The 25,002-nt window shown below is 43.7% G+C and overlaps 1 protein-coding gene across 1 annotated transcript in view; it reads right to left on the reverse strand.

The window, feature by feature from the left end:
* The window catches only part of srrm4 (serine/arginine repetitive matrix 4), a 61,269-nt gene that overhangs the window by 16,488 nt on the left and 19,779 nt on the right, over positions 1–25,002 (reverse strand). Inside the window, exon 2 of the mRNA XM_068604892.1 lies at positions 3,919–4,053. Coding sequence (XP_068460993.1) covers positions 3,919–4,053 — 135 coding nt within the window. The remainder of the gene's footprint in view (positions 1–3,918; positions 4,054–25,002) is intronic.

A 25,002-nucleotide genomic window follows, 5' to 3' on the forward strand; every position in this document is an offset into this window, starting at 1 on the left:
AAAGAAACGGTTGATTTCAAAGGCTTTCCAACCCTTTAGCAAGCTACTCAGAATATAAACGAGGCACGGAAACTAAAACTACTGCTTCTCAGAATTGGACGCGTGAATGATGGGCGAGGCTTCAGAAAGGCATTGACAAGTCGAATTTCCTCTCATTCACGACAAAATGGGTGAATCAGCATTTCCCTTTGAGAATCCACAGGAAGCCAAATGTTTGGGCCAAATGGAAGAATTTCTAAAGAACATTACCAAGATCCAAATGATATTTTCCTAGCACAGAATTAGTCGATACAGCTCAGGGCAGAATACATCCAAATTTACAAATAAATAGTAGCACCTTTCATTAAGCCCCTTTATGTTTACTGGAGGGAAATTCTTTGCCAACATGCGTCCAAAAAATCCAAGGACATGTGCTTTCATGCCGCACACACAGCGGGTCGCGCCGACAGGTGAGCGTGATCAGAACCGAGCCCGACGGCGACAAACTGCTCTCCGGCTTCATGAAGCCGGACCACAGAGCTCTGGAGACACTGTCCCTGTTACACTGGATGCAGAGGACCGTCTGGCTGTAATAAATGGCTCTGCCCGGTGTAGTCGGCAGTTTGGGAGCATTAGGAAGTGAAATGCATTAGGGCTGATTAGACCGACCGAGCCCAAGTACCCTCTCCTGGTAATGAGAACACTTTGTCACTCATTAACACCTCTACCGGTCTGGCCTTGTAGAAAGAGAGCACAAGGCAAGCATTTGCATCTTTTTTTGTTCCTTTTTCTTCTTGCCAGCAGAAACTGTTCCTTTTGATGAGGTGGAGAGAACGAGAGAGCGGTCGACTGCCAACAGGGAATGGTGATTGTGCAGAACAATGAGAGGATGAAAAAAAGGGTTTCGGGGACATCTGATTGGAATATGCTGGAAGCTGAATGCGGTCGATTTTTCAATGCCCGCACGTAACTACATCCTCGATATATCATTTGATAATAAATACATCACTCGCTGGGAGCCGAGCACTGGGTCTATACATGTGTAATACAGTCGCGATCAGCCGGACTTCTTACACTTTCTAGTGAACGGGCATTCATCATCGTGACACGCTCTGGCGAATTAAAAAGTACATCAGCAATCCGTGCCGGCGGCGTCGCAGTCTTACCTGTATTGCATATATAGAGAAATATTGCATTAAAACGATGGGAGGGAGAAATGACGGCACGAAGCTGCCATACATATATAACTTTGCGTTTATGTTTTATTTTAACGATAGATGAGGACAAAAATCGGATTTAGGATTTTCCTTTTTTATTGAAATGAAAACGACTCCAAAAATAAATAAATGATGCCGATACACCAGGAAAACAATGTTGTTCATATGTTGGCCTATAAACACATGGATACAGAAATAAACTGTAGCATATGTAGACGTATTAAGTACAAGACCTACAGTAGCTTTGTTGAGACCGTTTGTCCGTCAATCTTCTCCACCTTGTTTTAACAGCAAAATGAGTAAAGTGACATTACTATTTGGGATTTTTTTATGTAATGCTTCTTTAAATATAACACAAAAAAAAGAAACGATGCAGTCGATTACTGATTTGTACGGCATTACTATGACGTGATGTTTTCTGGGGAGATGGGACGACACATGGCGTAACGTGGAGTTACTCCCAAAAAAACAAACTGCGGTAATAATGTGACGAAGATGAGTAGCTCAGTTCTTCTTCTTCTTCTTCTTCTTCTTCTTCTTCTTCTTCTTCTTCTTCTGGAGTCACAACACTCTCATTCGTGAGTCTGAGTCAAGTGAAACACCTCACGCTAAGATTCAATATACCGGTCTGTTTGAAGATGTTGACACCAGATCATCTCAAATTCAACCAAATATAATGAAGAAAAAAAAAAGACATTAGTGGCTCTTTTTCAAGTGAAACGGGTTTCGTGACATCAGCAATCTAAAACACTTGAGCAAACACGTGCTGGAGCGGAGCGGCTCCTGGTTACATGTTATAATTAACATGGCTGCTCTGCAACATTGGGCTGCTGTCGACCAATTAGCAAGATAACAATCCAACGAACAAATGTCTTTGTCAACAGAGGAGAGTTTTCTCAGGCAGCGACTCGCTCGGTAACTGAGACAAAGACTTTTTAAACGACTCCACCTCATTAGTGGAGCTGAATAAACACAAACACATTATTCTTAGATCCATTCATTATTTGCTTATAGACAGGTCTGCCAACGCCGTCTCTGCTTTTAACACTCATCTTAAAACCTTTCATAACAAATATTACATTATTTGTTTTATTGTGAGATGATCATGGCTGTATTAAGGTGAATGTTAATATATGTGAATGTCTATTTATACATGAATTAAATAATTGTTTTCTCCCTCATGCAGCTGTTTAAATGCTTTTCCTGCACTTTATTTGGCCTAATGATGCGGTATAATTGACTTTTATTAATGTGATTCATTATTATCATCGTACACAGGTATATAGCGGGATGGTGGCTTGAGTCACAGACAGTAACAGTAACAGCAACAGTAAAGATTCGGGGGAATTCAGGGGGAAATTTTATATCTAAAATGTAATATTTAGCCTCATGGAAAATGAGCTAGGTGCAATTTTAACCAACATCTGGTAACTGCATTGATAAGGAGGAGAGATACGGCCAAGGTATGCACTCCATCATCCAATACTTGTTTCTGAGGATCCACTTTTGAGAAAATGACAAACCATCCAGGCCTAATTCACATTCAGCCTTGTGAGAAGAGCAAATGTTGTGCGACAATAAACATCCCTGACCATTTTTACTCACTTCTATCTTGAATAGGCAAATCTGCCGTTTCGAATAAATCACAACTGGTTTTATGCATTGAAAACGTTACCCATATGACATATTTTTATTAATGAGAGCAAATAAATAAATCTAGGTTAACAAGCTAATTTTTTCTTATCCTTTTATTAGTAAAACTAACAAAGATGTATGCTAGCCTTTCATATTGGATTCAATGTTTAAAGTAGCTGCAACTATCAGGTCAATACGACGATTCAGGCTCCCTCATGTGGATCAAAGGCGTATTGCAGATGTGAAAGTCACACCTGTGCCTGACCCAGTCTTTGGGAATGACTGCTCTACTGTAACTAAAAAGAGACTCTCAGTTTCAAAGACTTCAAACACCATAAATCTTTCTCTCTGAGCTTTATTTTTCCATCTGATGTCTTTTACTTGCGTGCCGGCGCGTTCTCGGCGCTCGCTGTTAAATTCAAAAACAAAGAGAAGCCGCCGCCGGGTAAAGTTCATCCAAAGAGAAGTGATTCATGTTTACGATCCTCTCCTGCACCTCAGATGCGGCTTCAGTCGTGTTTTTACATACGCGCTGTCTGCTTCCCTGCTGTGCTACTGCAAAAAAATAAAAAAGGCTTTGAAGGTGTCGCATTAATTGAGAGTTTAACAAAAAAAAATGTCTGAATTGATTTTTGCCACCTCGGAAGACGAAAGCCTGGGAACTATTCTCCGCGTGTGAAGGAGACTTTTGAGTCAAGGTGCTAGTGAAAAGAGAGGATCTGAATGTCAATCGTGTGGAATTCCTTACAACGCGTTTGTATTTCTCCGCTGGGCCCGACCTGATAAGACTGTTTACATTCCCCCGCATCAGAATACAGAGATTAGCTCTGTTTTTCTCCCGGAGAGTCAAGCCCTGCAGGAGTGTTTGGCGCGCTGTTAAAATGCTTTATCATCACCACCAAAATCTACAACCCCCCCTCGCCCCACCCTCCCCCCTCAAAAAAAGAAATAAAAACCATTCATCATCACAAATGTTTCAGCAACATCAACAATCCTACAACTTGAAAAAGGAGGCTCACGTCTTGATTTCCTCTCACAAAACCTCCGGGATTAGAAACCTTCCCCCTGGTCGAGAGGACCGACTCACCTCCTGGCCCTGCGATGGCTGTGGTGTCTGCGTCCTTTCCCTTTGATGCAGCCGTTCCCGTCCGCGGTGTCCGCCCTGGCGACCGCCGCTTTCCTCTCATCGGTGTTGAGCGGCTGGCAGGCTGTTGTCTCCAAGCTGTGAGGAGAGCGTAACAAGAAAGGGGAAGTTAGTTTTGGCTCTTGAGAACTTTTAAGAGTGATTCTTCAAGTTGTCCACACAGTTAACGCTTCCATCATACAACAGCGAGGAGGATTTTTAGCACGCTTGGTTAGTTTTATTCCCTCTGGTCTGCTGGTTATGAGTTTTATTCCCCTCCATTTCTCCCCGCCAGCCATTCTCTGGGAGAATTGGAGGTCAGCCATTTACCATTCAAATCGAGGTGTCAATTGAAATGTAGTTATTTACATGCTTCAGTTGCCCTGACATTTTGGAAAATGGTGTTTTCTATCTCTTGCCGAGCAGATGCAGACACGGGAGCTGCATGGTCATCAGAAAAGTGGAAGTTCTCTTTGTTGTTGTTGTTTTGTTTAATTTAACATTTTTAGTTATTGACATATATTTAAGAGTAACTAAACATCCAACCCATTTTTTTTGTATTGGTATTTATTAGTGTTGTTGTTGTTGTTGTTGTTGGATTCAGGTCCAAACCGTCACATTTGTAATTTAAACCTGTGATATTGTCATCTAACAGTGATTGGCAAGCAAACACAAAATTCAAATGATTAAAGAAATAACAGTTTTTTACTTTTCTTAAAATATTTGCTTTGATTTAAAAGACATCTCGGCATTAGTAGTTGTAATAAAGTAAGAGTTAGGTAGAATAAGAGGGTATAATTGAATAAAATATAATTCAACTATATATTTATATTGCCTGAATACAACTGCATTTAGCTGGCGGCTAATCCGTTAGCGGTTAGCAGCGTTATCAGTGCAGTGTGGTGACTTTGAGCTGCAGGATGTTGTTCCAAATGTTTTTAAAATTTTTCCTTAGTTTGGGCTTCCAGTCGTGACGAGTTGCAAGCTTCACGTCTTCCTTCACTCACACTAACCACATGTTGTGTGTGGCTGCGACGTCACTAGCATGCGGCGACAGCGGCACGTGTGCTAATGTGATCAGCAAACAAGCTTAAATATAAGAAACCGTCCAGTTTCGATCAGCAGGCGATCGATCGGTGCTTCTCCAGTTTGTGAAGCGTGGATTGAGTCGTTAAATTGTACCGTTAGCACCAATCTTTTCTCTGTCAAATTAAGAGGCAGTTGTGTGTTTTTAGTACTTTGAAAGGTTAGTTGGCGATAGTAGACAGTTGTAGTTCAACTTTGTGTGTTTTAGAGAGTTGTTTGATTTAGCTTCAGTGAGTTAGTTTAAATATTCGTTAGCTAGTTGCCAGAATTAATGAAACACATTTCAAAATAGAGGCAAATCATCTCTGGCTGCCAATACCAACACAGTCAGGTGTGCATCAACTCACCCGCTCTCCCCCGAACCTCCCAAAAAACCCTCATTCACAGTCAAATTTGGCTGCAGAACCAATGACTAAATAAACTGGATGATTAGATGTGAGCACACAGATCTAGCCCTGCTTATTATCCTCTGTTTTAGTCATGGGAGATTTGAGCGTAATTACACATTCTCCTCTTCTTCGAGTGGCTCCCGTCTGATTGTAATGAGAAGATAATCGGAGCCGGAGATTAGGCCGTCAACACCTCCTCCTCGTCTTCCCCCAGCGACGAGCAGGCAGGAGCCGTCGCTTCCTATCTTCCTCACCTTCGCGTTACTGTGCCCCCCCTACAGCAGGAAACTAATAATGTAAAACGACAGCCTGGGCACTCCAACATGACCGAGTGTCTCAAAGGTGATCGGGGAGATGAAGACAGCCTCCGGTCGGATGATGAGTGCAATCAAAGGAGGGCTGAAGGGAAAGTAACCTCCGATTATGCCGGTGGTTTTGGCTAACGTTCTCCTACTCCTGCCGGGGACGCAAATAACACTGCGCCACACTGATGCCTGCATCCTCCTCCTTCTCTTCCTCCACTTCTTCGTATTTGCATTTAGATGCATGTGAATTTCATATGTGGCGGTGATCATTGAATGAGTAGCTCCATCTGGCGACCTTATCAACCAAAGCCCAATATGGAAACCATCTGAAATCATGCAAATGTCTCGTTCCTGCGGCGGAAATCGCGGAGGACTCTTGATTTGATTTGACACCGTTCAGTCTCTCATTCGGCCTATAGCCCACGTCACAGCAGGCCGTATACGCACATACGCAACGGCCTTTTTATGTTGAACACTTCCAGCGTGATAAAAGATATCGATGATTCCAGCTAGCGGTAACAGTTCCTGCGAAGATCAGGACAATATAAGCAGTTTACTTGACACGGGAGAACAAAAAAGGCTGAAAAGCTTTTGCTCTACAGCTCGGTGCTCCTGAATAAAGCCGCAGTTGAAAGTGGCCCCCGAAAGCTCCCTTTAACCGTTATTTGCTGTCACTCCGGGAGCTGACGGTGATGAGTTCAAAATTAAGTCGATATCGCAAAATGCACGTTCCCTTCATCCGGCTCGGCAATTTATTGCCAAAACTTTCCAAGCTATAAGCACCTGGATTTATCGTGGGCGGTTTGTAACTGTCAAACAACACACCTCACTCCTCACACACACACACACACACACACACACACACACACACACACACACACACGAGCATGGACAATCCTTTTTGTAGTCATAATTCACAACCTGGCAGCGGCTGAAGGTGTTTGATTCAGAGCACCAAACTGACAAAAAGCTGAGAACAAACTGGATTTAGAGAAGGCGCTTTGTGACTTTGTGACCTCTTCCTCTCTCCACGTGTCATACTGTACATGCGTGTGAATGATTCTGCTCAGAGTGACCACGCTGTGACTCGTTCTTGTTTCCATCTCGGTCACAGAGGATCTCGCTCCTCTCTACGCGGGGCTCTTCTGCTCCGTCATACACGGCTGCCGCTCGCTGTCACGTGGACGCATGGCAAAACACGGACAGATGGCGTGCAGAAACACCGTGCAAACAGGAAGACGGCGTGTTTTTAAAGAGGGTGGGGGTGTGAATTTCACCTTTGAAAGAGCTTTCGACAAAATGTGTTTATATACGACATGTCGGTGATGACTGCCTTAAAAATGTAAAACATGTTTCTGTATTGTTGACTGTAAACACAACATTGTGACATGCTTCTTTTGGGGTTTGAAGGGACCGACATTCATTCTGAGCCGGTACCAAGTACAACGTCCAGCTGCAAAACTCCACGACTAAAAGTACTCAACAAATACACTATTTATTGGTTTGTACAGTTTTTTGTTGCATTATTATATTTTATTCAGATGTAATATAATGAATTATAATCATATACTACTGCAGTATAGTAATATAGTACTGCAGTAAAATCATATACTACTAAACTAGTATACGAATATACGAGTATAGTCATGTACTACTGCTGCAGTATGGTCATATACTACTGCAGTATAGTAATATAGTACTGCAGTATGGTCATATACTACTGCAGTATAGTAATATAGTACTGCGGTATAGTAATATAGTACTGCGGTATAGTAATATACTGCTGCAGTATAGTAATATACTGCTGCAGTATTGTCATACACTACTGCAGTATGGTCATATACTACTGCAGTATAGTCATATACTACTGCAGTATAGTATTATAGTACTGCAGTATAGTAATATACTGCTGCAGTATAGTAATATATAACTGCAGTATAGTAATATAGTACTGCAGTATAGTAATATAGTACTGCAGTATAGTAATATAGTACTGCAGTATAGTCATATACGACTGCAGTATAGTAATATAGTACTGCAGTACAGTAGTATAGTACTGCAGTACAGTCATATACTACTGCAGTATACACATCATCAGTATATTTATCATGTTTTATGGGCTAGCATAAAAAAATGACCAGTGAATGATCAATCCAAAAGTATAATAATACTTGACTCATAAGTTGTTATATAATGTTATATAATGTGTTATGATTTTGTAATAAAGCATTCTGAATATGCATGAGTACTTATGATCATGCAGTGCTAAGAGCAGATTATAACACATAATAAGTATATTTATAATGCTTTATAGACATGGGTGTCGTAGAAAGTCATACAAATTGTTCGTCCTTTTAAATCAATTCCTAATGTTACCTGTGTGTATGTGTGTGTGTGTGTGTGTGCTTAAGTTGTTAAACATAACCATAAAGACTGTATTAATGCTTTAGGTTCCTCAGGTTAACGCTTTATGGAAAAGAACATTCTTCAATGACACATAAGTGTGTCTGCAAATGACTTTGACCCACTGAGATTGATCGACCAATAAGTTTCACCTCTAGTTAATCTGCAGAAAATGAGTACATTAATTAATTTTGTAAAACGAACGTAATTATTAGTCGCAGCCAAAAAGGAAAAGCAGAGCATCTCGAACCTTCCCGATCATCTGCTTGTCGGTTTAACTTCCATCTCTGACTGCCAGAGTCACGGGAGGATCATCATACTTTGTGTACCGTTGCTGTGTCCACGCGCTGTTTACAATATTAAATTGAGATAAACTGCTACGATCTCCGCAGTGAGCTGCTGTGTGATCTGCCAGCTGCTTCACAACACTGTCTCGCCTCAAACGCACAACGTCAGCTGACATCGTACAGGTGTGCGAGAAGCACGCCAGGCAGCCATTTAAACTAACAACGCTGCTACGCGGCGCCGGTGTTTGCATTTTTTTTTTTTAAAAAACGTGCCAAAATTACACGAGCGATTAACACAGATTGTGTTCTCAGCTGCCTCAATTACTTTCTGCTCAACATGTTTTCATCGGCACTCTGGCTCTTACGAACCGTCGGTTCGCTCCAAAAACGGTTGAAGAAGAAACTTCGCTTCTGGAGGCCTGCCGGGGCGTTTGAGTTCATGCCGAGCTGGAGCACTCTGGAGGATCTAGGACGACGCTACAAAAGACACGGCACTTTTCCCTCTAACCCTGATGTCTATCCATACCCTGCTGTGACCGATCGAGATGCTACAAGATAAGTTAAGTGACACTCGAGGGGCATTTGTACATTTTCTGTGCGCTCATCTGTTCCTGAAAGCACAAACAGACAAATGCCCGTTGCTTTTGCTCTGGTTGTGTTTTACCCGCTCAGAGAGAATCAGTGTACCCTCACGACCTTCGCTCATCGGGTCAGTTTACTTCAATTCATTTTGTTTGGACATGTCTGCACCACTGTGCTCTGGATTATCCACGTACTGTTAATCTGACTTAATCTGCATTCTTTTCTGGGGTTTACAAATGGAGACGCCCACTCAGCCTTTTGCTAAAAAAAACAGAGGAGTGGGTTATAATCAGTAAGGTTGTAAATGATGGGGATTTTAGCACTAGCTGATTCGACGATAGCTGAGTTAAGATTAAAAATATTTGAAATCACTTAGTTTAGTTCTGACGTTGGTTTGTATCTGTACTGTTAAGCTGATTGTTTTAGTCAATGGAGTCTTGTGGCTTTGAAGACAGCGATACAACATCTTTACTCGTTTGTTCTGATTTGAGTAACTTTAAAAAAGGCCGTGTTAGGTGTACAGCATGTTTTCACTGCTTTACCACGACAGCTCTTTTCAAAGGGGGCTGAAGTTGTTATCGATGCTCCTTTCAGATACAAGCCTCCACTGACTAAAACTTTGCTTTGCAGAACAGAGAAATGCGTCAACTGCCGTCTAAGTTACTTATTTAGCGGCAATGTCATTATTCAGAAACATATACGTCACGTCAAGTGGGAAACAATACTTGAGAAAGGTTTGGAAAAATAGCATTTTTACTTAAAAACGTACGTATTTAGACCAAAATGCGAATGTTCAGATTTAAATATACAAGGAACACCGCTGGAAAGCTACATTGCATAAAACCTCCTAAAATGCAGATGAGTAATAGATTTTGTGTGTGTGTGTGTGTGTGTGTGTGTTAACAGTTCAACTAAAGAGGGATTTTTAGAGGAAAAAATGGGCACAAAAACATGATTTTAACAATTATTTCTTCTTTGTGTCTTGCCCAGTATGAAAAATATTGGAATCTGCTTTCATAAGTGCTGTTTTTTTGGGGGTGTTTCAGATATGTAGAACAACATTTTTGATATTTGGTGTGAACTTTTAAATGATGTGGCTTTTTATTTCCAGTGACTTCATTATTCAAAACACAAATATAGGCTCCAGCCCTCAAAAATCCATATTGGTCGACCTCGGGTCGTTCTGGTTGCCATGCCTTCCCCACACGCCTGCTGATTGCTGAGAAGACTCCGGCCTAAAAGAGCAAGTGAATAACAAACTGTGGCAAACAAGTTATGGGTTGTACATGGAAGGATCAATACAGCGAACCCAAAGCAACAACAGGAAAACAACACCAGGCGATCGATGGACGATACGCCACTTTGAGAAGTCCGTAGAAGAAGTACGCAGGATCCAAAGGTAAATTAAGTATTGTTCTTTTAAGATTTCTCAACTCAATTCAGACGTCAGGTTGAAAATGCAAATTGAAATGTTTCAAGCCAGGAATTGTTTAATAATGGCTGACATCAATTGCAGAAGTCCTGGAGGGAAACTTCACTGCTGCATGTGTCGTTTCTTTTGACAGTGGAGTGGCCGTTTAATCACCCAAACATCCTGATTATTCAAAGTGGCTCGGCAAATTGTGCAAAATTAGCACTTGAGTTGCGAGTGTAAACACGTCAAGGCCACCAGAGCGATAATGGAGAGCGAGGAAGGACTAGCAGGACCTCCATCCCCTCACGAGACATTTCAGTGTGGAGAACTTGTTACTTTTTATTCCCTCCCCACTTCCACAGATGATTTAAAATGTTTCCCCGCCACAGTTGAGGTTCAGGGCGGCTAATAAACTTTTCATTATCCCTGTCAGAGCCACCAGGAACAATTGATTACCGTTATTATAGGAGGGATGATAGTTGAGATAATTACCAGGGAAAGAGATGATCTACTACCACAATTAAAAAAAAACAAAAGGGTGGTCCCGAGGCCTTTTGCTTTAATTTACACTTAGTGTTCAACTGAGTTTCAGACTCGACTCAAGACTAACTTTATCATCCCCCAAAGGACACAAGCGAGCAATTAAATCCAGCCAAAGTGGAGGAGACACTTCCCTCACGAGGTTCACTCTAAACGCACTCAAAACCCGCTCACACTTTCCAACGTGAGGCGGGTACTTTTGAGAGACGCGGTATTGATTAAATGTTAAGACATTGAGGCGATCGTTCATCTGAACACACACACACACACACACACACACACACACACACACACGCACGCACAGGCAGGCAATCAAGCGGTTCCCAATCAATTAGGCACATGAGCGAAACATCCAACCACTTAATTACGAAAGCTGCCGTCAAAACTGTACTAAATTTATATGAGCTTCTACGTGAGCCGACATGTTTAGTGGTGTAATCTAAGATCACTGACTGATGAACACTCGCGTTGCCATGAAATTAATCCAGTTTGTGTAGCTGCTCTTGTGACAAACGTCCGGGGGCAAGTCACGTCCCCTGGAACAAGTTTGTTCATGTAACAGTGTCGTTTCTTTTCTTTGGGCAGAAACACCAGCTCATGACTTCCCTCCCCGGCGGATTTTTACATTTTGTTTTGCTGGTGCGTCATTTCTCCTGCTAGATGAAATCGCAAGGACGGATGCAAAATCCTTTTGGCCGGCTGAGATCAGCCCCAAATTGTCCGCCTTGTCTTCTTTTCAATGCGTGATGGCGAGGCAGAATGATAGAAGTGCACATGAAAGGTTTAATGGCTGCTCTGCCCCCGTTAGGACGTATCGCTGGCTCCAGGCAATTTCCCATCTTCGCCAGTTTGTTCCAATGTAACATCCAACTTCAGCATTAAGCTCAGACAGTACATTAGGATGTAATTATGTAACGCTGGGAATGGGTTTTGTGTTCCCTATTTTAATTTCAAGGTTCATGATTTATCTATAAACGAATTCTCCATAAATCAATTTCCCTCAACAATTAATATTGAAGTGCTCCACACAAAGAGCAGCGGCGGGACACATCGAAGTCACTCGAGTCCAAGTTTTAAGATACTGGTGCTTTATTTCTACTTTATGCAATTTTTGGATTTTACTCCACTTCATTTCAGAGGAAAATAATTATCAACACTCATTTATTAATTGTTTGTCATAGGTTTTAAAAAAAAGTTTTTTAAAAAAAGTTTTTGATAACGTTTGCAGAATCGACTTGACAGGCCAAACATTAGCAGCATAATTAATGTTCAGATGAAGGCTTTGGTATCCGAAAATATTAAACAAAAAAAACATTCAACTACAGCACATTTTGTCTGTAATAATAATGGTCTGAAGTGATGGGAAATTGTTTAGTTGGAAGTAAAAAAAACTTTCTTCTCGTAACGTTAATTCACTGTAGACATTCAGAATGAGATAATGTTTGCTGATACACGCGCCAACATTTGAACAAGGGGGCTCCTGGCACTTGAAGCACTGCTCAGACATCAAGGCGTTAAAACGAGCTCCATCTCAACGAGCTGAAGAGTAAAACACTGCTCACTCACTGCTGCATCACTAACTACTAATGTCATACTAATGTCAGGCAAGAGTGCTTCTACATTTGTTTTTACCTCAGCAGGATGTTAAAATGCCCGTCCTTTAACTCCTAATAAACTATTTTCCCACTTTCCCTAAGTGATGTGTATACTTGTTACCCGTGTGTCGATGAACTAAATGTAATTTGTTGAGAACAAAGTGGCTGACTTGATTGTGTATGGATGATAATGTGGCTTTGTGATTACACGCAGAGAACAACTGGCCCTGATTATTTCAATCAGAATAACTACATAGCATTTTGAATATTAAATAAACTCAACATCCTCGCCTCTCTATCAGCCAATCAGCAGTGGCGAGCCGCTTTTCCCTTCCAGCGGGTAAGAGCGCTGCGAGTGACTTTAACGACAAGTGGGGTTGGTTTATTCAATTATTGTGTCCTGATGATAAAATTGGGAGCAACATAATGGCTTGATTAATTTCCTTATCACGGTGAGCACAAAGAGTAATTAAAAGCAAATCCACCGCTTGGCGAACCACACATCCATCAAATTAAAGCGGTCTCCGCTCGGCCGCGATCACGTCCGCAGAAACGCGTCGATCGGCTCGGGACGCCACCTCCGGCCCACCGAGACGCGTTTGACTGAGAGCTCGAAGCCCCGAGCAAAAAGGTCACGCGATTGTATCTCAATTACATGATTTCTGAACATGTCGGAAATCATAAAACACAATGATGTATGCACATTCATAATGTCCGTGCGAGGTTAGACAGGACCTTTGTAAACGTATTTCCCCCCGGAGCGGTCATTAAAGCTCGTGACAATCTTGACGACTGGCCCCGCCTCTAAGTGGCGGGAAATTTGTGTGAGACTGCGACCGCACGTCAGCGTATGCTAACGCGCGAGCAACTCTATGACCTCCGATCACGCCCACGACCACTTAGCGCGCAGAGGCGTGCTCGCGATGCTAATTATCTAAAAGCTAATATAACATCTAGATTATCTACAACTGCGCTGGTGGTGAAGTGGCTTCACTGTTATTGTGAGGTGGAACGGGTCAGTGGAGACGGAGGGAAGCGCTTCGGTCAAAGGCCGTGTGTGACCTTTGACCTCAGCGCTCAGGTCTAACGTGGCCGCTCGTTTTTTTTTTTTTAATTAAACTGTGTCGAAGTCTGATGAAGTTCCCAAGTAGGGTAGCAGAAACCACAGCTTGATTATTTAGATGTTATGAAGCAACACAGTATGTTTGAAACATTCAATTTGTACTCTGCCATCTATCTGCGAGGTCCTTTTCCAACTGTCAATTTTATCAAAGTATTAGCTGAGAGACTCTCTTATGCATGGGGAAAGCAGAGAATACTACCAAAAATATAAAAAATATATATAGTAATGGAGATTATTGAATGCTTAAAATCTAATCGAACGGGCGGCCAACATAGCGATACACGGTATATATACTGTGGCTGCGATCTTCCATCCGATCTGAGTGTTGCAGTTATCTAACCATCAATAAAATCAAGGCTTATTGTCTGAAGTGCTTTGCAGATAAACACGATCAAGTTTTGGAACGGCTCCAGAGACGCAGCGAGCAGGTTTGAACTGACTTGGCGATCATAATTAAACCGGTTATCTAATGTGACACGGAGATTTCTGCAATCAAGCTTCATGTTTAATCTGACGGATGACTCTGAACCTATTTATAACTTCTGATTTACTCTAAGTTTACTAACTGAATAAAGTTTTGAGATAACCTTTATTTATTATTGTATTTCTGAGTGGTTTGCTTCACAGTTGCATGTTATAGAAATCAAAGGAGAAGTAAATCTAAGAATTATCTGCACAGTGCAAACCAAAAATGATGCTTATAGATTCGTTATATTTAATTCATGTTTTCCACTAACAGTGAGGGCAGCACGCATGTTCATCTACCTGGATAGCAAATACAGCTCCAGTTTGACAGTTTGATAAATGGCTTAAATTATAATTAACAGTTATTTTTTTGACAGCTTATAAGAAGAGTTGAAGAATTCAAATCATATTTCAGTTGTTGCTGTATATAGTAAAATAGTCTATACATCATGATTGATTGGGAGAAACCAAGCGATGCGATGTAAAATCTGCCATTCATCACCCCCGTTTGGCCAGAATGGAACGATCCTTTTTTAATTTCCAAATATTTCCCCCACAACAACAGTGGGATTGACTCAAGCTCCTTGAATGGAGTCGTTGTTTTTCCCCGAAAAGAGTCTTTGAGGGTTCTGGAAATAACTTTACACCAACGCTACGTGTTGTTCCACAATCTTTTGCGAACCACCGAGAGGTTTCTTTCCAGCTAATCATTCCCTACAATATAATTCCCTACAATATTGTGCATTAAATAATGAGGCCTTATTTTGAGATTTTTTTTAAAAAGTAGCATGTTTTTTACACGAGTTTGACAAAAAGTAAACGTCACGACAGTAAAAATCCGAGCACTTATTCCCCGAGCTTTGTTACTGAAGTCAAAACATCTCATTAAATGCACAAAATACAAGAAATAGTTTTTCCTCTCCAGATTTATGTAAATGAAACACTGTAACATCGACTGGAGGATGAACACTTTTGAAACATAAATTAATTTGATCTAGCCGGTGAATCATCGCCTCAAGCCTTTTCGCTTGACTTGTGTAAACCTGCCGGGCTCCGCTGGAAGCTCCTTCTGTTTGCTTTTCCTCCGTAGAGTTCAAACCCAATCCCAGCGCTCGGGGCTCAGAGTCACGCGAGCTGTTAGCGCCGGTGGTTTATTACAGGAGCCGCTACAAGCCGAGAGGAAAGGGAGGCCGTGTGGGAGGGAACGGCAAGCAATGTCAACATTTGAATAGCGTCTTCACGCGACGTGCCGCCGCTCGGGAGTGCGTGCTTTGAGTCCAAAGCACGACTTCACCGGATGGTGACACGGTGTCAAACGTGCTCACATGGACGTGTGAGGCGCAGGCGGTCTGCGCGGTGATATCTGAGCCGGAGTGAGCTGGTGTCAGAGTTTGGGCAGCAGCACTTCGCCGTGCATCGGAGGCTGAAGCCCCGGAGCTCTGAATACAGATGGCCCCGTTCCCCGTGGCTGCTGCTTTACATTGCATTTCCCGTTACGAGCCGCCTTTGGCTTGAGAAAAGTTTATTTCCGGCGTGGAGCGCGCGGGAGCCAAGGCCAACGCAGCGAGCGGCAGCAGTTGCAGAAGCGAAAGAGAAGGGATTTCTTTTTCACGTGGACGTAGAGACTGCAGCCCCGGCAGGCTGCAACATGCACAACAATGCCACGTGAATGCCAACACTGTGGTGCTGCCATCATCATCAGCGTCATCATCAGCGTCATCAGCGTCAGCCGTTGTGGCCAGACTCGACGATGCCGTTTCAGAAGCATTCAGGAGAACAACGCGTCACGTGGTCCTCTCAGTCCAGATTGTTAACATCCAAACGGGAAGCGTTCCTCCTCTTTCACGCATCATAAACCTTACGTGGGCATCAATTACGAGCTCCCAAATCGAGTTGGAGAAGTGATTAGAGGGTTCTTTGTGCGGAGGCGGAGGGAGGGAAGCGGGCATAGTTGGGTTTAATTAGCAGCTTGTGAGGCGCACTTCCTCATTGCCCTTCTTTCCTGTGTGAAGGAGATTACTGAAGAGCCTTCTGCAGATGCTAATGTGGCTAATGTATGTGGAGTGCGGCGAGCAATAATCACGCCGCGCACGCACCCCGCGTTTAATTAGCACGACTATGGAGATGAACACCGCACCGGAGGGAAGCCGCAGAGGTGGATGGATGATTGGCGGAGGGTGCTTCGTGCAGAGAGAGACCAAAAGGAGGAGGCGAGAAAGAGTCAAGCTTAAAAAAAAAAAACATAACCCACAAAAACGAAAAGTTGGATCAGGAAAATGAGCCGAGCTGAACAAAGAAGTATAATTCTTTACCCAATGAAGTTGAGTTTGCTCCCTCAAACAGCAGACGACAGCTGGGTTCAGGATTAGACGTTTCATTTGAGAGTTTTTTGGGGCCTGTGTGAAGAAACAGGCTTTTTTTTTCTTCTTCGAGGAGCTAAACAAACATCCTCATGTTTTGCCGCACACCTCTCCCAATTAATTGTGAGGACAGACAGGAAAAGAAAACTGGCATCTGGCTGAAACTCAATCAGCCAATTAAACGAGTAATATTTACCGGCAACCGCAAAAGAAGAGCGTTAATAACTTCCCCCATGACACTGAAGATAATTTAGAATCGGCTTTGACGGACCAGCAGCCATTGCTTTGGGCGCTAAGGACCTTCTGAGACGCGTTTTCCCACTTCTGCCTCCAATTACCCGCCGTCACGTTTCCCCTACGTCGCTCCGTGGGAACAATTCTCAGCATTAAATGAACGGTTTCACCACAAACCTGTCTAGATGTACACACCTCGATGGGGGCCGGCGGAGAGGGGGGGGGGGGGGCAGATTGGGACCCAACTGTACACTTTGGTATTTCCATCCTGCCTCCCTTCCCCCCCCGTTGCCTTAATGAGCTGCTGGTGTTCCACACTAATTTGAGTCAGTAAACATATCAGGTTTGCAGCCGGCCATGACAGGCGGAATGAAACCCAACGGCTTCGGTCGACACCGCGGTGCAGGCGAGAGACGAAGGGAACTCCTGACAAGATCCAGATATACGCCGATAATTAGAGAACGGGGGTTCAGGACTGACAAAGGTGTTCCTTTACTTCCGACTTCCCATCTGTCTTTTTTTTCTTTCTTTCTTCAACCTCATCATCGGCCGTGACGCCCTCTCGGATGCAAAGCAGCCACGTGAATTATTCACGAAGGCCCGCCTGTGAGCCCGCTCCAGAGAATCCATTCCCTCGTTAGGTAATCAATGTCAGTAGGAAAGAAAGTAGACCACAATTTAGAATAAAGATATCCCCCCCCCCCCCGTTCTCGTTGATTGATGTGTCCTCACTGGAGCAGCGTGCAATCAGTCAGGCGAGGCGTGAGGCTTAAGGACGGCGTCACGAGCAACATCTGGATTCCTGGATAACAGTGTGTTTCCACGCCTCTCTTCCGTGACGTGTCCACGCTGTCCCGTCGTTATTACAACCGGGCATGTTTGTGATGAATTAGGTCTGGCTAACAGCGAGGTTCATGATTGGATTCATGGGATTCAATTTATTCTAAACTGTACCTCAAATTGAGCTGCCCAGCCCGAGCCGGAGAAATAAAAGTCGACGCAAGAAGAACGGCAACGAAAAGCGAAAAGCACAACAGCTGGGATTAACAGTAAAGCTGCACAACATGAGACGTGAACAGCTTCATAAAATCATTTTTTTTTATGACCCGCACTAGCTTGAATTACCCGGCAGCTGTCCCTTTTCCCCTCACCTGAGCTCATTACAGTTTGCACGGCATGCACTCGGTCTCATCACGCTGCTTTTGGCGTTGAGACGTGAGCAGGTAACCCATCCCCACCGCCCGTCCTCGTGTTCTCATCCGTCTTCGCCTCCTCCCAGGTGTGCCGCGCGGACAGACGGCGGCGCAGCATCCGACCGATCCAGCAGCGCGACCACCGCCCTCGATGCTATAAATGTACCTAATAAGTGGACGGCTTCGTGTGCGAGCGCCGGCCGACTCACTCCCCGCCGTCTTCGTACGCTTGCATCAGACCTCCAGGCTTGTTCGCCTTCGTTTCTGTGCCGCTTTAACCTTCTGTCCCGGTCTATTTGAGTCCGGGCCAAGAAGCGGAGTCTTGTGTTTTCTTTTCTTTCCACAGTCTCGTAACGCCCGCTTGTCTGTGGAATATCAAAGTCAGGACCTCCTCCCACGTCTGCTGCTGCACCCGGCGGGCTGGTCCGCGGGCCACAGGTGTCATATCCTCAGTATAATCTCCATTGTTCCTCTTCCTCCTCTCTCTGCATTCCTTTCCCCTCGCGTTGAACCTCATGCGAGAACACTTCTTCGTATCATAAACTTGAACTCCTCCAAGTGTGCCACGTCAGATTCAGCAAAACGCTCCTAAACTCCAGGCAACTGTGTTAATCACAAGCGTAAAGATGATGAATTTTGCATCTACAATAACCATTTTCAAATGCCCCAATACTTCCGCACTACGCTGCCCAATGTGTACTGAAGTCCTGCCTTCAGAGATCCATTGAGGGAAGTCCATCATCTTAACGGCGCCAGCAGAGGAATAAACGGGACGTGCTCAAGACAAAGAACGGGGGAAAACGATGTGTCACCTGAAGGTCGCCTTGTCACTGAAATAAAGAAACGGTTCCATATGAAAAATGTCTCGCCACAGCGAAGCGCTGCAAGAGGCGAGGTTGAGACGCTCATATTGATATTGTAGCGTTGCACAATAGCAAATGTTTACACATATTTGTATATGGTTAGATAATATGAATCATTTAGAATTATATTAGCCCATTATGATTTGAATTGCAAAGGGAAATGAAATATGCAAGCCTACTGAATAGTAAAATAAATCTAGCGGTCTTGGATAACAGCAGACTAATCGCTCACGGCTCCCGCGACAGCTCTCGTAAATATTGTCTGTAGCTAAAATTCCAAAGGTGAGAAAATTGCTGAGTGCGACGCGTTTGTCTGAATGACTCGAAAAAGCCACTGAAGAACGACCCCGTTCGAATAGTCCCCGCGTCTCTGTTGAACTATATCTCCGCTCAGATCTCACTCCGCTGTCTTGAGGGAAACCATTTTAAATGGCGCCTGTTGCCGTCATCCGCCAGCATCGCACGCATGCACCTCAACGCCGCTGGAAAGTGAGCTATCCGGTGCCGATGGCCGCTCGCAGAGTAAGCATCACCACGCTGCACTCCACATGACTGCGCGCTCGTGTGTGTGTGCGCGTGCGTGTGTGTGTGTGTGTGTGTGTGTCACACTCGACAGTCACAAGCGTGTCAGATCACGGTCGGCTCCTTGAGGAGACTTCACATTAGCTATGCAACCTGGCATCTAAAATAATCACCTTTTAAAAATGGAGCGGGGCATGCGGAATATATGTGACGACAATAGGGAGCAATCAAGACCCCCCCCCCCCTCCCACCCTCCTCCTCCTCCTCTTCCTCCCCCCTCCAAGCTAATCAGTGTGGGTGCTGCCGGCGGTCTGCTAGACTTGATCTGATTGTGCAGCCTCCACATTATTCTATAATCAGAGGTGGCACGGTGCTCCAGTGGTCCTTTTGTGCGACACGGACCCTACGTTGTATATAATCTGCAATGTTTTGTATTGAAGCGGGAATGATTAGTCGCAAAATGAATTGGACCAAACAATTAATCGGCGATCCTTCAGATTGTCCATTCATTGTTCAGGTAACTTTCTGTGCAAATTGGCAGCTTTCAGCTCCTCAGTGGTGAAGACGTGCTGTGTTTTTTTTTTATCTTGTGTGAGATGACAGATCATCTTTGAGTTTGGACTGTTGGTCGGACAAAACAAGACATTTTGGACCCCTCGAAATATGTATTTGCACAATTTATTGGCCAGAAGATTAATTGATGAGTTTAGGTTTGTTTATTCCTTCTTAAACTGCGCCACCAAAGGTGGACGGACATGTTTATTACCTATCTAGCCTCTGAATTAATTGGCCGATTGATTAACTGATTAATTAATTCCAACCGCGCGGTCACATGATATAAAACAAGTCAGTTCAATGAACCCTGTGAGTCACAGTGTTCATAAAGCCCACGTCTTCATCACCATCGAATCAAACAGAGACACGCGGCCGTTTTAATCTACGCTAAAAAGAAGAAAGTCCCACAACAGCGCCCCGCTTGCCCCCTGGAGGCTTTCTGCACCTGACGGCTGGAGGTGACCTCGGCCCATGTTGGTACACATAATTATCATTTCCCTTCGGGGGGGGGAATCGGTGATCAATGAGAGACTGACCTTCCCCTCTGCACGCACCTTCCTCAAAGTCGGATAATAAATTGGTTCATCTCACCTCCCCGACCGTCCGTGTTATTTAGAGGGCTATCGGAGGGAGTCCATTACCTTTTTATGGAAAGGAGGTTCATTCAATTTGCTGGCGACCCAATAGGAAGTTCTGTATGGATGCGCGGCGAAGGGCTCAAGGGCAAGTGAATTATTCCATTATCTTTAATGTGTGGGAAGACGAACGGCGTCAAGGTCCAGAGGGGATTTATTTAGCTGTGTAACCTCTGTTCCTCACGGGGAAACAACGCGTCACAGAGGCTCGCTCGCGCCCGCTCACAGCTGTTTGAGTTGATTTTAACAACGCAGTCAAACAAGCTTCATCGGATTTCTTATTGATGCTCCAAATTATATTTCTCGTTATTCGTCATTATTATTTATTTTACTTACACGCTGTCAACTAATTTGACAACACATATTGTATGGCTGTTACAGCTGCAACTTTTGTTTTCATACTTTAACTTATTTGTTGTTCATATTTTCCTCCCTTCCGCTCCAGTGTTGTGAACGTAGCATCAGCTAAGTCTTTATTCCCTCTTTATTCCAGGCTGATGTGACGAACATAACAACTGTAATGGCACATAATAAGCATCACAGCCTCATGGCTTGAAATGGTTTGCATAATTAAAGAGTCTTCTTGAATTTAGCTTAAACCTTATTAAAGGATAATCCCCCTTAAAGTCAAAGGTGGTGTTTAAAGGATTCACCATGCGGCGTGGTGAGGCTGCACATACTTTACTGTATTAATGTAAATATAATGAGGGGTATTAACTGTACACTGACATGCACATATGGTGTTGTATTGTCGCCTGTAGTTTGTGTAGAACCGAAATTGATGTTGTTTTTAAGGGTTCACAGCTGTCTGTCCATTACAACTAATGATTATAGAACAACTGTCACCGTCTGTGGGAAGGTTATATGCATACAAACATGATTTTTGTGATACAAAAAAATACATTTATCCATGAAAACTACAGTGACAATAAAACAAAAATGTTCTAAACATATTCTTACATTTTGGCCAAAACAAATACTTTGTGGGAAACTCATATACATCTGCCCAAATGTAGATAATTTAGCCAGTTAGCTTAGCTTAGCATAAAGACTGGAGACGGCAGGATGACGACAGCTGGCATGGTTGTGTCCAAAGATAACAAAATCTTTAAAAGCTCATGTAAAAATGTATAAAAGGGTCACGACTAAACAGCATTCACAAACTAGTTAGCTCTCGCTAGTTAGCATAACGTTCTCTTTAAGCTGCTGCAGGTCATTCTGGGAATGGTAGGAGCACGAGTGAGTAATCCTGTTAATATGATGACAATTTGTGTCTTCCTTTATCTTGACCCTATGGCGTGTACGGTCCTGCTCGCTGCAGTACAATATGTTTCTATTTTAATGCAATATTACTCAAGGTGAAAACATAAATGCAACAGGACATGTGGTGTGTAGGCGCACCGAGCATATTGAATCCTGATCTATTTTAAGAGCTCTCTGAAAACGGATCGCTGTTTCATAACATAGGTAAACTGGCATGATATCATGAATTCCATATTTAATATAGTTTTCCACTGCGCGGGACATATTGGGAAATAAGATATGTTGAAAAATAATCCCTGAAGGCATGTATGTGGCATCTGGCTGAAAGCCTGTCAGCCGCTTTGAACGTCTGCGGCGTCTTGACAGCGTGTTTTTTTGTTGTTGTCACTTCGCTGGCAGTCGTCCTGTGAAGGAAACATGAGGAGCAGCGATGGACGTAAACACGAATATCGGCCCTTTTGTCTCGGAAATCCCATTTTTTTCCAGAGAGTAAATAACAGCGAGGGGAAGGCAGCGGCAGAAGTGACTCACACAGGAGTGGCGAGTCCGCTCGGTGTTCTCGGGCGAACAGGAGGAGACGGAGTTTCAGAGAAGGCGAGTGTGATCTCGCCGTGTTTGGAGCCCAAGCAGACTGAGAAAAACTGAAGAGGCCTGATGAAAAGCGAGTGAAGCCAGATTCACTTCGGCTACTGTTGGGAGCTTCATGCTATTATTGAACAAGCCTGCCAACCTGTGTCTCCCTGTCTACACACGTCTGTGATGCAAGTTGTGACTCTGTGTTGTTGAAAGTGTGTAAAACGGGTCAAGAATGAGATAGAATGTTGTAATTTTCCGAACCCCTCGAGAATCCAAAGATTTAAAATCCCCAAAATCTGATCACGATGCCTCACACGTTGTAGTTGCAGAACGTCTGCCTCATCCCATCAACCGCCACATTAACCTGCGTTGTCTAAATTTGGATATTATTTCAGAAATACAGAAGAATGCATGATACCACGTGGTGCAGGACACCCTCACCCTGTTTGATCTATTCAGACGAGCCGGATGCTGCGTACCTGTTAATCAGGTTACATGGAGGAATGGTTGTGACCGGGAATTAAGATTGTGGAGTTCACAAATTAAAATTCAAAAGTAAAAAAATAAGGTGGCAAATGTGTAAAAACTGAGGAGTGATTGCGAGCTACAACAGAGAAGCTGGTGTTATTTTTAACTTGAGGGTGTGTGTGTGTGTGTGTGTGTGTGTGTGTGTGTGTGACCTGCTGTATCGGGAACTCGCACGGAGGCAGTGCCGAGTACTTTGTCAGGTGTTTATGTTTGGATCAACCCGGTAGCGTCACGGCTGTGCAAGATGCAGTCACGCAACCTTTCAGGGGTGTAGTTGAGATCAACATGGAGGTTGAGCTTCAATGTGGGCGTGGTCTGAGCAAGGGTGGTGCCCGTATGGGGGCAGGAAGTGGGAGGGGCCATTGGTGGGATCCCATCGTAAGTTGGGAACCTTTGGAAGTTGGTTATTTTTTAAGCTTTGTTTGTGTTTTTGTACAGCCTCAACATAGTAGTGAGTGAGTTGCATTCTGGGTAAATATGTAAGGTATTAAGCTTGATATCTTCAATCTTTTTTAAAATGATTATTTATTCAAATACCGCAGTGTTATTTACGTGCATTCATTTGCAGACATTGACATTAATCATTACTACTGTCAAGATTCATGCCTGACACATGATCATATTTTGAACCAATACTCGCATATATTTTAGTTTTTAGTTTTTTGGACTTGTTCGACAGACTATGATGAGAGACAGTTTTATCTTTTGTGAAAATCCCTTGTTCGGCTGCAGGAACTGACTTATTTAGACTTCTGTAAGACACTGATTTCTACTTCAGTGTCAGTTTTAATTTGAGATTTAATTAATTTGGATAAAGGGATCCGCTGCTCTAATGAGGTTTCCCGTCACCTCGCCGTACCGCTGTCACATCTTCTCACCGTCCACGTCGTGCTCGCGCGCTCCCGTTAAAACCCAGTTACAAACTCGGTTGCATACATTGCTAAGAACTCAGGTTTATCCGCCAGATATCTCGTCGCGTTAACAAGGCTTCTCTAATCCATTATTCCAATTTCGGAAACTGGGTTTCTCATCTACACGACATTCAAGATATCCGGCGACGACGCACAGCGACACGGTTATTGGAGTGCAGAGCTAATAATGTCTCCCACCGCCGTCTCCCTTTTTAATGGCAGTGAGAACAGATCACCTCGTCTGTGCACGTCTTGAGGAAAGCCAGTATTATGTGACGAAATCTTTTTCTCCAGTACCAGAAGTCGTGAAAAGGCGAAGGGGTCTGGAAAGCGCTGGTTACATTGCAGCAGCAACAACACTTGAAAAACCCAGATTGTGGTTTCATGTAGACGTCCATAAAGTACAGAAGCAATGTGCTTCATGCTCCAACCTGCTGTTGGCTTTTTAAATGTTGAATCAAGATGATCTTTACCGTTAAGGTCGGGTACTGAAACCCGGCACCGGTGCTGAATTATTGATGATATTGACGGTTTTAAATGTTGATGAGCGCCAAAGTTACTGCTTCTTTCATCTGTGCTTCATTAAAGTTTTGATGTATTTCATTATCACGGTGCAGAATCTCCTCGGCGCTGTGTCGGGGCTCAGCTCCTCCTGCACATCCGTACCGAGAGAAGTCAGCTAGCAGCGGAGCAGAGAGACAGCGAAGTGGACCAGATGAAGTGAGCTTGAATCACTGGAGTTGGCGCTTCTCACTGTCAAAACAATAAAACCGCTGCGAGCGAAAAGGCGAATGTCAATGCACCTGCTCCACAGGCGGGGAACATAACAATTAGCCGTCAGGCGTTACATTTTTAAATGACATAAGTGGGAGATTTGAACAGCATTTGAAATCACCATAACTCTTTGAAATGATTGCAAAACCATCTCACGTCCCAGAGCAATATTGGTCCTGTGAGATGGGGAGCGAGGCTTAAGGCCCGGATTAGAGCTGATAGCCCGGGCGGTCGTCCGCAATGATGACCTGAGGCGTAAACCGCCAGACGCTGCTAACTGGCTTTTAAACTTCACTCCTCCAATCTGACGCACCCTAACCTTGGCGGCTGTCAGTCATTGAGCGCCGCCGTCTGTCAGTCAGGCTGGAGGACGGCTCTCCCACCTCAGAGTTTATGAGAAAAGATACCAGGGTGTCTGTGGGATTATTCCTGCTTTTCAATACCA

Source organism: Clinocottus analis, unplaced genomic scaffold, assembly GCF_023055335.1.
Source record: "Clinocottus analis isolate CAN_PGR_092001 unplaced genomic scaffold, fCliAna1.0.p SCAF_7, whole genome shotgun sequence".
NCBI classification, from domain to species: Eukaryota; Metazoa; Chordata; class Actinopteri; order Perciformes; family Cottidae; genus Clinocottus; species Clinocottus analis.